Source organism: Neophocaena asiaeorientalis, unplaced genomic scaffold (genome assembly GCF_003031525.2).
Source record: "Neophocaena asiaeorientalis asiaeorientalis breed wild unplaced genomic scaffold, Neophocaena_asiaeorientalis_V1.1 scaffold337, whole genome shotgun sequence".
Taxonomy (NCBI): domain Eukaryota; kingdom Metazoa; phylum Chordata; class Mammalia; order Artiodactyla; family Phocoenidae; genus Neophocaena; species Neophocaena asiaeorientalis.
Genome location: NW_020175054.1, coordinates 379,054 through 392,881, shown reverse-complemented (window position 1 = coordinate 392,881; position 13,828 = coordinate 379,054). Strand labels below are relative to the sequence as shown.

Sequence of the window (13,828 nt, the reverse complement as noted above, 5' to 3'; positions counted from 1 at the left end):
GCCCGCGTCTCCCGCGCCCGCGTCCCCCGCGCTGCCGCGCCGCTCGGCAGGCCCAGGCCCACCCCGTGCAACCGGACGCCTCGAGTCCTCCTTCTCTGTCGAGGCCATCCTGGCCAGACCCGACCGCCGTGCGCCCGCCATCTCCTCTCTGTCTGTCTCCGCCGGCGCTGCCGGGGGCCTCTGGACCGCGCCCGCCCGGCCTCCCGCTCCGGCTCTGCCCGGCGCGTGCCCGGCTACGTGGCTGCCCGCCTACCTGAACGCGGGGCTCGACCAGCGGTGCCCCCGGCTCCCGGTGCTGCGGCTGCGCGCCGCCCACTTTTGCGGCCTCCAGGGCCTCGGCGTCACAGGTACGAGGTGGCGGACGGCCGCGACGGTGGGCACAGGGTAGAGGAGAAGTCCCCGAGTTTGAGAGCCACACACTGTTAGAGTGGGTGGAAACGCTATGACCCTTGAGCCTGCCGTTGATACCGGACGGAGAGAGGGACCCAGACCGGGTGGGAGGCTGCCCGGCCCGCCGCTGAGGTGGGAGAAGGTGTGTGTGGTGAGGCGGGTGCGGAGCGGGAGGTGAGGGCGGGCCAGAGGGGGCTCGGAAGACAACTAGGGCCAGCGCAGGGCTGCAGGGGGCCCAGCCCCGCGTCCCTGGACGAGGGATTGGTAGAGGCCCTTGCTCCCTCCCACACCCGCTTCGGATAACGCTTGGTGGCGCAGGCTCTTCCCCAAAGCGGTTCTCGTCGCGAACCCAGGGCCCGGTCTTAGACGGGAGAAGCGGATGCTGCCGCTGGTACCCTCCAGCGAGGAGCTGTTGGGAGTTAGCCGACGCGGTTACGGCTCTGCGCCTGCTTGCTTATAGCTCTTAGAGTGGTACCTTGGGGCTCTGGGCCCTGGAGCGCAGTCACTTAAATCCCAGCGAGACTTTAACCATTGAGGTAACTTTCTCCTCTAGCATTAACATCCATCTACACGAGTTTCTGCCATCTTTGGCTCTCTGGCTCATGCATCCGCGTGGTTCCCATGAAGGAAAATAGAAGCAAAGTTAGTGCAAGCCTTATTGACCCAAACCAAGATCCCTGTAAGACAATCTTACCTGGTTCCTACTTCCTGGGTTCCCCCCATCCTGCATCTCCTCAACTCCCTTCAGCTGGCATTTCTCCTAACAACGTGGGAGAGAAACACTGGTCTCCCAACCCCATCCAAATTCGTGCCATGAATAAGAGCCACAGCCCTCACTCCAAGCCACCTTTTTCTAATCCCCACACACCTGAGGTTTGAATTGCAGTTTACTACTTTGTATATGGTTGTCTCATTTTCAAGTTAGTTTTTGCATGGGTATTACATCCACACAGTTCAAACTTTAAAATGTTAACTGAGATATAGTATGGAGAAGAGTTTCCTTTACCACTTCTGTCCCCCAGCCACCTGGTTCTCCCCACCCCGCAGGCAGCCAGACACCAGTTTCTTCATTCTTCCAGTGGTATTTTATACCAGCACACACGTATATATGTGTGAAAATAAATACATATATACATACATACACACACACACATTCTTCTAACCCCCATACTAGACACACTGCTCTGCACCTTACTGTTTTCACCTGACCGTGCATCAGAGATTTTTTCCTTGTAAGTCCATGCAGAGCTTCTTTGCCACAGAATGGTCCATTGTAAGGATGTACCATATTTTAAATCTGGCCCCATTGATTATTTTTCATAGTTTTCTATTAATGCTTATGTTTATGGTAAGCCAGGTGAGACCAGTGGTTTGGGTCTTGAGCAGCCAGGCCTCACTCCCTTCACTGGGGCAGTTTCGTTTGCCAGCCCTGGAGCCTCCCCAAGGCTAGTGGGAGCTGAGCAGCCTTAGCACTGCACTTGCCAGGCCTCTGTCTGGAACACTTCCCTCCAAGCTAGCCCAAGGACTTACTTCCTCACTCCTTTGGAGTTATGACTCAGGTACTGCCCCCTGGCAGACCAGTCTCCATCTCTGCTGGCCCACAGCTCTATGAGCTGAAAAGCACCCTTGTGTGCATTAGAAAAGGTCACCCCCTAACTTCAAGCTGGCACAACACCCTGTCAGGCAGGAAGAATTGGCCTGTGGAGAGTGGTCAGAATTTCAGACTCCACTTACCCTCTCAGCTGGGTACCTGTGTGCAGGGCACAAGCTATACATAGTGGCCCTGTTCAAGTGTCAACTTAGTGAGGTGCCTACCTTTCTAAAGATACAAACTATCCCCCCTCCCCCTCCCACACACTTAACCCTGTCCTTCCCTGCTTTATTCTTCTCACTAGTGCTAATCCTTTTCTGACATACTCAATATTTTACTTATTTGCCTTTTTTTACTGTTAGGGATTTTCTGTTTTGTCCTGGAACCATGTCTGAAACATAGTAGACATTCAAAAAGTTGATTGAACAAAAAGGATGAACCCTCACTCTTTGTTCAGAAGCAGGTCTCTCCTCTGCTCATCCCATAGGGTTTTCCTGAAGTAGCCAAGGAAAGGAAAGGAGAGATGGAGGTTTGGCAGCTCCTCTTAGGGCCAAAGATTATGCCACTCACTTGAAGAATAATGGAGCCCGAAGCAGTCTCACAACACTGTCCCTTCTTTCTCATTTGTTTTACTTCTGCACAGTCTCTTCCCACCCTGCCTTCTTGCTGTGTTACCTGGCCAAGGGTAAGACAGGGCAGTGGAGCTGTGAGCTTGTTCTCTCTCCTCTAAGATGAGAAGCTAGGGGGTTACTGGCTAACCTCTCCTCCTGCTAATTGCTCTTCAGGCTTGGAGCTGGCTCACTGCCTAGGCCTCTGGGGTCCCCGCAACTGGGCCCAAGCTCAGGACCTTCAGGACACTGAGAGATCCCAAAAGAGGGTCCGAACCATGTTTAACTTGGAGCAGTTGGAAGAGTTGGAGAAAGTGTTTGCAAAACAGCACAATCTAGTGGGGAAGAAGAGAGCCCAGCTGGCAGCCCAGCTCAACCTTACAGAGAACCAGGTGAGAGCAGGGACTCCTGTGGGGCCCGGGCTGCACCTAGGGACAGATACTACTCTCTCAAAGACCCTGAGTTGGGGCTGGGAGGAATTTATAGGCCTTCATCCTCTGTGCCATGCCAATGGGGGAGACAGGCCCTAACCACTGGCACACTCCCTTCCCTATATGTTGAGAAAAATAGTCCTATTTGAAATCACATTAGGGAAACAACACATGGTGTTAATCTAGAACTTTATAATGTAATGTCTCCATGCTAAATAAGGAGCTGACAGTGAAATTAAGTAGGTATTCAAGGGACTAAATATTAAAAATAATAAACATTCCCTTGACCTCATATTCCCCTCTGGCTACAGCATCATCTCTCTGCTCTTTTCAGAGGCAAACCTATCAAGAACTGGCTATGTTCTCTGTATGTCCTCACCTCCCATCTACTCCTTAACTCATTGCAATGTGAATTCTTTACCTACGATTTCATTGAACCTTCTCATCAAGGTCTCTAATGTCCTCCATGTTGCCAAAGTCAGCAGATGCTTTCCTTTCCTCATCTTACCCCACCACTCAGCACAGTCAACCACTCCTTCTCTTATGAAATACACTCTTCTCTTGGCTTCCAGACACCACACTCTCTTGGTTTTTCTCCTGGCTTTTTGGTCCTTTCTTCTTGGTTGCCTTTGTAGGCAACTCTTCTCTTTCTGACCTCAAATTTTCCTCCCTAGCTGATTTAATCTATCCCCATGGGTTTTAAATACTATCTGTAAGCCAATGACTCCCTAATTTTTATCTTCAGCCCACCTCTCTTTCCTGACTTGTACATCTAACTACCTTCTTGAGGCCTCCACTTGGATGTCTTGTGGGCAGCCATTTTAAACTTAAGTCAGAACCTCAATTCTTGATTTTTTTTCTCCCCATATCTCTTCCTTTTCCCACATATGGCACCACCGTCCACCCAGTTGCTCAAAACACTTAGTCATCCTAGATTCCTCTTTCTCTCCCACTGCCAATCCATCAGCTGGCCTTTTCACTTCTACCTCCAAAATACAACTGGATTCATTTCATTTCTCTCCAGCCCCCAGTTCCAAATGGGACTGTTTTTCTCATCACACAGGGAGGGGAGCGTGCAGCCCCAGCTCTCACTGGATCCCTGCAATAGTCTCCCCAGCTATCTCCCCAAATCTGTTTATATCCATTCTTCACACAACTGCCAGATGTGCAATTTACTTGACATGTAAATAGGACTGTGTTGCATCCCACTTAAAAGCTCGAAGTTGACGCTTCTAACCCACGGCCTTCACAGTTTCCCTTCCTTTGCTTTCCCCTCTCAGATGTGCCTGCCATGCTGTCCTCCTTTTTGGTCCTCAGACGCTCCAAGCTTGGTTCCCCTGCCCTGGCTTGCTTTTTTCTCTGTGCCCATCGGGCTGGCCTCTCATCCTCTGAGCCTCAGCTTAAGTGCTGGTTCTTCAGGGAGGCTCAAACCCCTGTTCATACCCCCTTTTGTGTTTATACATTTGTTTCCATGTTTGTTATTAGTCTCCCTCCACTGGACTATGAGCTCCATGAGGGCAGAGATCATGCCTCTACTGCTCACTATTATCACCGTCACCTAGGGTGATGCCTAGTTCATATCAGGAGCTCAATAAATATTTGCTGAGTGAATGAGTGGTGACTGGAATTAGAGGGAAGGGTGTGCTTCCCTTAGAATGAAGAGTAAATTTTGACCAGAGAGGAGTGGGGACTGTGGGAATGGGGGAAGCAGTGGGAACTGCTGGTCACATTCTGATCTCTTCTCACTGCCTCAATTACAGGTGAGGGTCTGGTTCCAAAACCGCAGGGTTAAGTATCAGAAGCAGCAAAGGCTGAGACTGCCAGCTGCATCTGCCATGGCTGCCTCCCTGGATGAGCCCTCCAGCAGCTCCAACACCACCATCCAGAGAGAAGACGCAGAGTCAGGAGTGGACAGCTGAGGACTGGGACAGAGGCTCAACCCAAGCTGTTTGGGCTAGTTCTTCCTGGGGGCACCAACTGGACCTCCCTGTTCCAATTCTTAATGAAGAGCTTGTCAGGTCAAAGGGCATCAGGGGAATCTGAACTGTCAAGCAGGGCCCCCCCTTTCCTATATCTACCCCTGGGAGCTGTAATAATGCAAATGGTCATGGGTACAGACTTTGGCCTTCAGCTGTGTCCTTGGCTAAGTTACCGAACTTCTGAAGTTTTTTTCCCCACCTGTATAATGGGTATGTTGATAACGTAGACCTCCCAGGGCTGAGATGATGTCTGTAAAACACTTATAGTGTGCCAGGCTCAGTACTAAGTGTGCAGTAACTATTAAGGCTTATAGGTCCCCTTCATCTGTGGGAGTAATACCTCACCCCTGGCTTCTCCAGGGATTAATCTTTGCCTGGCCTGGCTGTAGACGAGAGAGGGCCTCCTTGAATCAGTATATGGGCCTAGAAGACTCTTCCCCATTGGAGATGGTGGAGTTGAGAGCAAAGAAGGAAGGGCAGACCATTTAGCCCATTTCCTCTCACAGAATTTACCAAAGTTTTCTTATTTTGTCTGAACTGTTAACATTCTCAGAAGGAGCTCAGGCCCAGCTGCCTCCTTGGAGCAGACATGCTACCCTGAACACCATCTTTTTCCGTCTAGCTACTTGACTTGACCCCCTATCCATCTTCATACGGAGAGATTTAACTCTGCCTTTGCCAAAACTGGCATTTTGTCATAAACTCTGCTGTATTATTATTCCCCTGCTTCACAACCAGTTCTCATGGGTCCCATTCCTTCCCAGGAATCTACTCGGTTTCTTTCCAAGAAGCGTAGCTGATAGCCTACTCTTGTGAAGCCTGCCACCAATATTTCCAGAGCTAATTTCTCTAGCACTCCACATTCCCTGGCGGGCTTCCGTTGAGGGTATTCATTTAGAATACAGAATGACTTCTGGGTGTTGAGATGAACTGGTGGAAGGAGGACTGCCCTGCCACCTGGTGGTGAGAGAGGGCATGGTCCACACTGCTCTCCAGAGTTTTCTGAGGGAGGGAGGAAAGGCAGGGAGCCAGGGGTGGCCTTGGGAAACCACCTGCCGCCAAGGCAGTTGACCATCGCCTCCAGGACCAAGCTGCAGCTGGAGGGAGGCCAGGGTCCAGCTTCAAGAACCCTCCTGTTCCTGTCTTCCGGGAAATCCTTCCTAATGCTGGACCCAGTCAGCTCTATTAAAGGAACACAGCTACATTTGCCTCTTCCAGGAACCATCGGCTCACTTTTTTTTTTTTTAAATCACCAGCAGTGACCTATTCAGCAGTTACTGGGCTCTATCAAATCCCTAAATGTCACCATGAGACCGCAGCAGATGCAGACACAGGTCCCTTTTCAAGTAGCACGGAATCATTTGGAGGACGAGAGAACAAACTGAGACATGGTGGTCAGGCCTGGCTGTGGGGACAAATGTTCAGGTCAGTCCTGAACAAGAGAATAGGTCCCTCTCCTGTTGTCAGGACAATGAGAATCTGCAGACTCACTTCTGCATACAATCTCACGGGTCCTTAGACCCTCCAGCACCCCCAGGCTACAAGGTCCCTACGCCCTGAAGAGTCTGAGGAAGACACATGTCCAGCTTGATCTTTCGTAGGACAGTCTGTCCCGCTGCCAGACTGCCTACGGAAATAGGAAATCTTGCGCCGGACTTTGTAGGATGGATAGGTGGGGTAAGCTAGTTCTTCCCTTCAGGTTGAGGGCCAGAGAGGATAGCAGTAAGTCAGCCCGTTGCTGTCCCACCCCATGACTGGGTCCAGAGAGTGCTTTACTCAAGACGGACCACTGGGTGGCAGAGACAACAAACACAAACGTGAACTCGGATACAGGTACACAGATCAAAACTACACGCACACACAAGCTCTGGTACTGGCCACGAAGATAGAGACAGAGGCAAAACTGCGCAAAGGCAGGCCCAGCTACACCCAGTAAACGAACTACTTAACCTACAGATACATAAACCAAAAAGATCCAAATTAAGACCGGCTAGCGCGCAAACCCTCGCAGCCTCGGGGACGCTCACGCTGGGGTCGGGGCCAGTGAGGGGCGGGGCTTCCCGGGTCGAGGCGGGGTCAAGGGTCAGCAGGCGGAGGTACGCCCAAGATGGCGGCCTCCATGTGCGACGTGTTCTCCTTCTGCGTGGGCGTGGCGGGCCGAGCCCGGGTAGCCGTGGAAGTACGCTTCGTGAGCAGCGCCAAGGTGAGGCCGCGGCGGACCGTGCCGGGGTACCCCCACCCGGCCCGGCCTTGGAGACAGCCCCACCGGACCCCATGCCTGGAATCTAGAGGCTCCTCTGCCGCTCGGGCGCTGCGGCCCGTTTTTGGCTCGGGGCCCGGGGGCTACTTGTCCCCGCGCGCAGGGTTCCGGGGCGGTCATGCGGTGGGCCCGCCCGAGCCCGCTGAGTTTCCGTGCGCGTCACCTGCCCCCGTGGAACCGGGCCTTTCCGCCAGTGGGGCCGGGGAGCGCCAGGCCGGGGGACATTACTGCTGGGTCCTGGGAGCTGTGGGCGGGACGTGCTGGGCAGGGGGAGCTGCAGTACAAAAAGGCCTGGGTCCTCAGGGAACTTTTTGAGTGAGATTTGGGTGGGGGTTGAGGGAAAAGGCCAGGACACTTCACGAAGGGGCTTGGAGTGTTAAGGAGTTTGGACCGAAGCCCGTAGTAGCATTGAAGGGTTTAAATCAAGAAGGTGACATTTTGTTGTTTTATTACCGTGTTTTAGAAGTTCATTGTAGAAAAAAAGCGCATGTAAGGAAAGAGAAGGTAAAACACTCAGAATCTATATTTGTGCAAATATGTGCATATTAAAACTGTATTTTTAGAAACTGCTTTTTGATGCAGCAGTAAATATTTCAATATCAATAATGCTACGTAGTAACTTTTAAGAGTTGAGTAATAGTCTGTTTCATGGGAGGACCTCTGTTCACTCAACAACTGCTCATTTATGGACCCTTATGTTGTATCTTGTTTTTTATCCCTGAGGTCAAAGATATTGGAGCTCAGTGTCTGTGCACACATCCTTTTGTTCTCACCAGCACTGAGTATTTTCTTTCTTGGATATCTTTGCTGGTTGATTTGTGCAAAATGATATCGCTTTGTTCTCATTTATATTTGTTTACTAATGAGGTTGAACAGTTTGTCATGTGTAGTGGCTGTGTGTATCCTTGGTCTTTGCCCTAGATGTCAGCCTTCTAGTCATCTGTCTCCTGCTCTCAACATCATCCTACTCATCCAGTTCCCGAACCCAACCTTCCATTGTCCTCTTTTCACTCCAGAGGCATCTGGAGTGTTCCTCTCTTCCCGTGGTAAATCAGCTCCCATATCCTTGGCCTCCTCAGCTGCCCACAACTCCATCTCCACCCCAAGGCCTCCAGTGCTCTTCATTGGCTCACAGTTTGATGGCGTCTCAGTTCCGTCGCTCTTAGCCTGCAGAGATACCTTTACTTTCACTTCACCCCTATCTCTCAGGCCCCTCCTTGTTTTACTTCTTCTCTCTTACTTCATCACTTCAGCCACTCTCCTTGCCCAATTGTCCTGTCCTAGCCTTCTATCAAAACCCCAGCTCTGGAAGAATGAGTTGGCTTCCCTCTTCATGCCTACAACATCTGCTGCTGCAGAAGAATCACATACCCAGACCTGGTGACAAGATGGCTTATCCTGGGCTTTTTGCCTCTACATTCATAAAGTGAGATTAGTTTGTGATTTTTTTTTTTTCCTTTATGGTATCTTCCTTAGGTTACCACATCAAAATTATGCTTGTTTGTTTTTTAATAGAGAGGCTTTCCATTTTTTCTCTGTTATTGAATAGTTTAAACAGCACAAGAATTACTTATTTGGTTTGAGAGAGCTCACTCATGAAACCATATAGACTAGGGGGTCTCACATGGGGGTAGTTTTTGACCACTTTCTCCATTGCCTCTATGGATATTGGCAGGAATGATTTCCAAAATTTTACCAATTGCTATGCCAGGGACATGACCAGTCAGAACAGAAACCTGACCAAATATGGTAGATGTCAACCAGGATGCTGTACTCATGCACATCAGGCAGGTATTGGCATTGCAAGTCTGTCTTGGCTTTCTTCCTTTTGAATTCACTTTTGGCACTTGATATTTTTCTAGAAAATAATTTAATAAAGAATTAATTTACTACATAGTCTTAGATATTTTGGTACAATCTTTTTTTTTTTTTTTTAAACTTGAACTTTTCAAATCGGAGATAAACTTTGCATAGTTTGTACCCTTTCCATTCAGGTTCCGTTCTCTCCAGTCTTCTTGGTAATATGAATTAGAGTTGTTTTTCTTGAAATACTTTATATGTTTGGGGGATAAGTGGTTTCATAGAGGAACAGCTCTGATTCTTCCCTTTGCTTTACTAAATATTTCCTACATTTGGTCCTCCAGAAGGAGGGAGAAAGAGATCAATATTAATTCAATATTGAGATTTGAGATTGTCAGAAGTAATGTGGATAGCTGTCCATATCTTGTTGTCCCACAGAGGAAGGCCAGGTTTTCATTTTGCTGGATGGATCCCAGGGGCTACTAGGCATGGAGGTGGGCTTCTAGAAAGACAACCAGGCTGCATCCACGGCTTTGCCAGTGGTTTTGTTCCAGCTGCCCCACTGTGCCATATTAGAGCTCCCAGAGTTATTCACAGGATTGAGATGTGTGGCTCACGGGGTGCTCAGGGCCTGTCCAGGTCTTTACATCCTGCTGCTGATTTTGGGAGGTGCCCCTGTCTATCCAGAGTGCCAGTGCTAGAAGGAAACCGGGAGCTACCCAGGAGGCAACGTGACAGGACATTTCACTGCTGTGTCAGTCATTTCCTTTCTCTCTCTTTTCATGACAGTTCACTGTTGGCAGGGGCACCACTCCTCTGTATAGTGGGAGAAAGTGCCCAGCTGGGCCAGTAACTGCCTAGGTTCTGAAGCTGTCTCCTGCGTCCCTTTGCACATTTGAGAGATGGCAGTTCAACAGTTTTCTCATGCTTCATCCTGTACATATCCACAGTGCTTTAGACCAGTATTTCTCATTTAATGTGCATATGAACTGCCTGGGCATCTGCAGCTGATTTTAATAATGCAGATTCTGATTCAGCAGGTGTGGAGTGGGGCCTGAGATTCTGCATTTCTAACATCTCCCAGGCAATACCCATGCTGCCCAGTCCATCACTTCACTTTGAGTAGTAAGGAGCTAGAGTTCATGAAATTCCTTCACCTGTGTTATATCACTGCATCCTGGAAACTACCTGGTAGGTATTATTATAATACCCACTTTTCACATGGTAAACAGATGCAAAAAAGTGAAGCAACCGGCTCAAAGTTTCACAGCGAGTTAGCATTAGGACTGGTGCTAGGATCAGTCATTCCTTTCAATGTAACACCTGAGAACTTGTTGGCTACCAGGTACTATGAATGCTAGGTGCTGTGAGTACCCAGCTGACCAGGGAAGAAGGGCATATTCTCCTGCATAGGCCTCTCCCTCCCGTGCTGTAGGATTTCTATGCAACCCTGAGGAGCAGCATCACGACCAGGATCCTGGAGGGGCATGTGGGTGACTCAGAGAAGGCCGCCCTGTACCAGTTCCTGGTACTGGAGGCTCCAGCCTGCTGTGAACCTTGGCCCTGCTCTGGCCATCCTAAAAATTCTCTGATTAGTCTGACATGGCTGATGTGGTGGCTCTCTTCCCATCCCAGGCCCTCTGCTCTGGACAGGCTGGTAGAAGTGCGACTGAAACTGGGCAGAACTGCATTTCCAGAGGAGGCAGTTATGGAGGGTGCCGACCATGCTCCATGAACCCTCCTGAGGCAGAGGCCTCTGATGAGAGGGAAGCACGTGGGGGTGAGGAGCCCTTGAAGCTATGTTCTCTGTCTCTTCTTATGGCCATCCTATTCTTCTCTGCCCTCTTAGGGAAAGGGGTTGTTTGCCACACAGCTGATCCAGAAGGGGGAGACCATATTCATCGAACGGCCCCTGGTGGCTGCACAGTTTCTCTGGAATGCACTTTATCGCTACCGAGGTGAGCACATCTCACCTACTCCTGAGGGCTGTTGGGCCCAGCAGGCTTTGCGCATGGAAGAGAGTACATACATCCCTACCGGCTGCCGTCTCTAGGACTCCAGGTGTTGGGAGGAAAGTGCGTCTTCCCTTGGAGAGCTGCACCTGAGAACCATGCCTCTGTCTAATCTCAGGCCATTTGGGGCTGTGAGCCTGCTGCAGAAAGGTTCTTCCAAAGTGCTCCTTGGGGGAGGACTGTCACTCAGGTGGAACTCAGTGTGGCCTGTACTGTAAGGTACTAGATGTCGTGCTGAAGGGCTCTGTGCCAAAGTGGAGCCCTCTGCCAAGAGGAGACCCCATGCCCCTTGGTCAATAAAGGCTGTGTTAGGGGTCAGAAACAAATAGGACGCTCTTAGCTTTGCCAGTCACATGCTTTTTTCACACTTTTCTTGGGCTAGAGAAAAATCTGTGAAAGGAGGGTCACTCGGCTCCAGAATGTGGGGAAAGCCCAGTTTGGGGGCTGGGTGGGGAACCCCATAGACTAAGTCCCATCAAGAAGCAGAGAGAGTCTGCCGGGAGGAGTGGGGACTTCGGAGAGGGAAGAAGGCATCCTCTATAATGCGTGTGAAATACATTCATTTAACATAGTCATTCATTCACTCACTTCTCATACTTTTATTGAACACCTTCTCTGAGCTAGGTGCTATATTAACCCTGGGCATATTGCTGTGAAAAGGACAAATGTGGCCCCAGCTCTCAAGACAGTTAATTGTCAACATCTGGCTCTCTCCCCCAGCCTGTGACCACTGCCTCCGGGCACTGGAGAAGGCAGAGGAGAACGCCCAGAGACTGACTGGGAAACCAGGCCAGGTTTTGCCTCACCCTGAGCTGTGCACTGTGCGCAAGGACCTGCACCAGAATTGTCCCCACTGCCAGGTGAATATCCCTGGGGGCTAAGCTGAAGTCCTCTCTGGGGAGACAGGAGTGAGGACAGACTTGGTCATGGCCCTTGAGAGCCCGAATGTAGAGAAAGACATGAAAAAGACATTACTGTGCCAGTTTCGTCCTCTGTTCCAGTCCCATTGTCTAGAAAATAGGCTTGGTGGGAGCTTGCCCTCTTCCTAGGAGCCTGGCAGGGGCCTTTCCCTGTACCTGAGAAGCAGTCTCTCCTTCCCACGTTTTTACAAGCCTGGGTCACGTGCCCCTCTCACATGTCTCCAGAGCACTGTATGCTTTTTCATCTCACAATACCACTGACTACTGCTTAGGGGCTATTTGTGGAAGGAGTACAGTTAGAGGAGGTGAGACCACATGGGTGTCTGTGCCTCACTCCACTGCCAGATCCTAGGGTGCTGACCTCCACCTCCCCCAACAGGTGACGTACTGCAGTACAGAATGTCTGCTAGCCGCAGCTGAGCAATACCATCGGGTCCTGTGCCCAGGCCCCTCCCAGGATGACCCCCTGCATCCTCTGAATAAGCTGCAGGAGGCATGGAGGTAGGTAGCATTTCCTCTCTTCTTTCCTTTATCCTTCCCTCCCTGCCTGCCTTCCCCACGCTTAGTGGATGCAACCATCTTTGTTAAGTTACCAGCCCCTAGATTTTTCCTCCATTCTTAGGGCTAAACTATCACCCGTTCCCTCTGCCTTAAATCTGAGCCACCAGTCCTACCATTCTCAGCATTTTACACACTCCCAGGAAGAGCCCCATGAAGCCCATAGGGATATAAAATCCTGCCCAAGTCCTTGCCAATGAATTTCTCTCTTTGGTTTTGGTAGGAAAGATTCTCTGTAGTAATCAGACTGGGCTTCCCTGAATTCAGCTACTGGGGAGGGAAGTTCTAGGCCAGGAAAGATTCTCTGTAGTAATCAGACTGGGCTTCCCTGAATTCAGCTACTGGGGAGGGAAGTTCTAGGCCAGGAAAGATTCTCTGTAGTAATCAGACTGGGCTTCCCTGAATTCAGCTACTGGGGAGGGAAGTTCTAGGCCAAACCTTTTTCTTTCTCCCCAGGAGTGTTCACTACCCCCCTGAGACTGCAAGCATCATGTTGATGGCCCGGATGGTGGCCACAGTGAAACAGGTGAGCCCACCTGATCTCAGGGAAGCTGACTCTGGCCTCATTCAACCCTTGGCCTCAGTTTTCTTCTCACCTTAACACTCTGGCTTGGATATAGAGTTCCTTCTGGGCTTCCCAAAGGGAGAGCTGCTTGCTGTGTAAACCTTAGGAGTAGCTAACCATAAATCTAGCAGGGGACATGGGGGCTCATCTTGCCTGTGGTCTGTGATCTATGGATGACTTCCTGTGCAGCAGCAATTCATATATAAGCACCACCTTTTCAGGATTGTGTCTCTTAGATAAAGCGAGAGAAGCCACTCTGACCCCTTTAGTGTTGTTGCTCGTCAGCCTCGTCCTCCTATTTTCCCAAGTGTCGTGAACTGGCTAGCTTGGCACCAGCTGGGAAGGTGGTTGGGTGTGGGCAGGGTGGGCAGGAAGGGTCTACTTAGAAGCTCACGTGTGATGGTGTTTCTCAGGGCAGGGGTTTTAGAATGACAGCGCTCCTCTCACGTGGGCAGGAGTGGCAGTAAAGAGGAGGGTGTCCGTGAGTCCATGTGTGCACATGCATGCGTGAGCATGTGTGAACCTGACCCTGAAGTATATTTGTTCACTGCAGGCTAAGGATAAGGATCGTTGGATCAGGCTCTTCTCCCAGTTCTGTAATAAAACCGCCAATGAGGAGGAGGAAATTGTCCACAAACTCCTGGGGGACAAATTCAAGGTTGGTTTCTCCACATGACCCTCCCACCCGCCCAGTAGCCTGGGGATGTCCATGGC

General features: G+C 50.5%; 2 protein-coding genes across 6 annotated transcripts in view; both read left to right on the top strand.

Annotated features, from left to right (window-relative positions):
• Window positions 1-5,138, top strand: part of NOTO (notochord homeobox) — a 6,030-nt gene extending 892 nt beyond the window's left edge. The window contains exons 2-4 of the mRNA XM_024763995.1: window positions 51-347; window positions 2,767-2,981; window positions 4,781-5,138. Of these exons, the coding sequence (XP_024619763.1) occupies window positions 51-347; window positions 2,767-2,981; window positions 4,781-4,939 (671 nt within the window). The 3' untranslated portion in view covers window positions 4,940-5,138. The remainder of the gene's footprint in view (window positions 1-50; window positions 348-2,766; window positions 2,982-4,780) is intronic.
• Window positions 5,139-7,094: 1,956 nt separating this feature from the next.
• The window catches only part of SMYD5 (SMYD family member 5), an 11,916-nt gene continuing 5,182 nt past the window's right edge, over window positions 7,095-13,828 (top strand). For all 5 annotated transcript variants that reach the window (XM_024764010.1, XM_024764008.1, XM_024764011.1 and 2 more), the window contains exons 1-6: window positions 7,095-7,202; window positions 10,909-11,017; window positions 11,792-11,931; window positions 12,371-12,492; window positions 13,006-13,075; window positions 13,668-13,772. In XM_024764010.1, coding sequence (XP_024619778.1) covers window positions 7,107-7,202; window positions 10,909-11,017; window positions 11,792-11,931; window positions 12,371-12,492; window positions 13,006-13,075; window positions 13,668-13,772 — 642 coding nt within the window. In that variant the 5' untranslated portion in view covers window positions 7,095-7,106. The remainder of the gene's footprint in view (window positions 7,203-10,908; window positions 11,018-11,791; window positions 11,932-12,370; window positions 12,493-13,005; window positions 13,076-13,667; window positions 13,773-13,828) is intronic.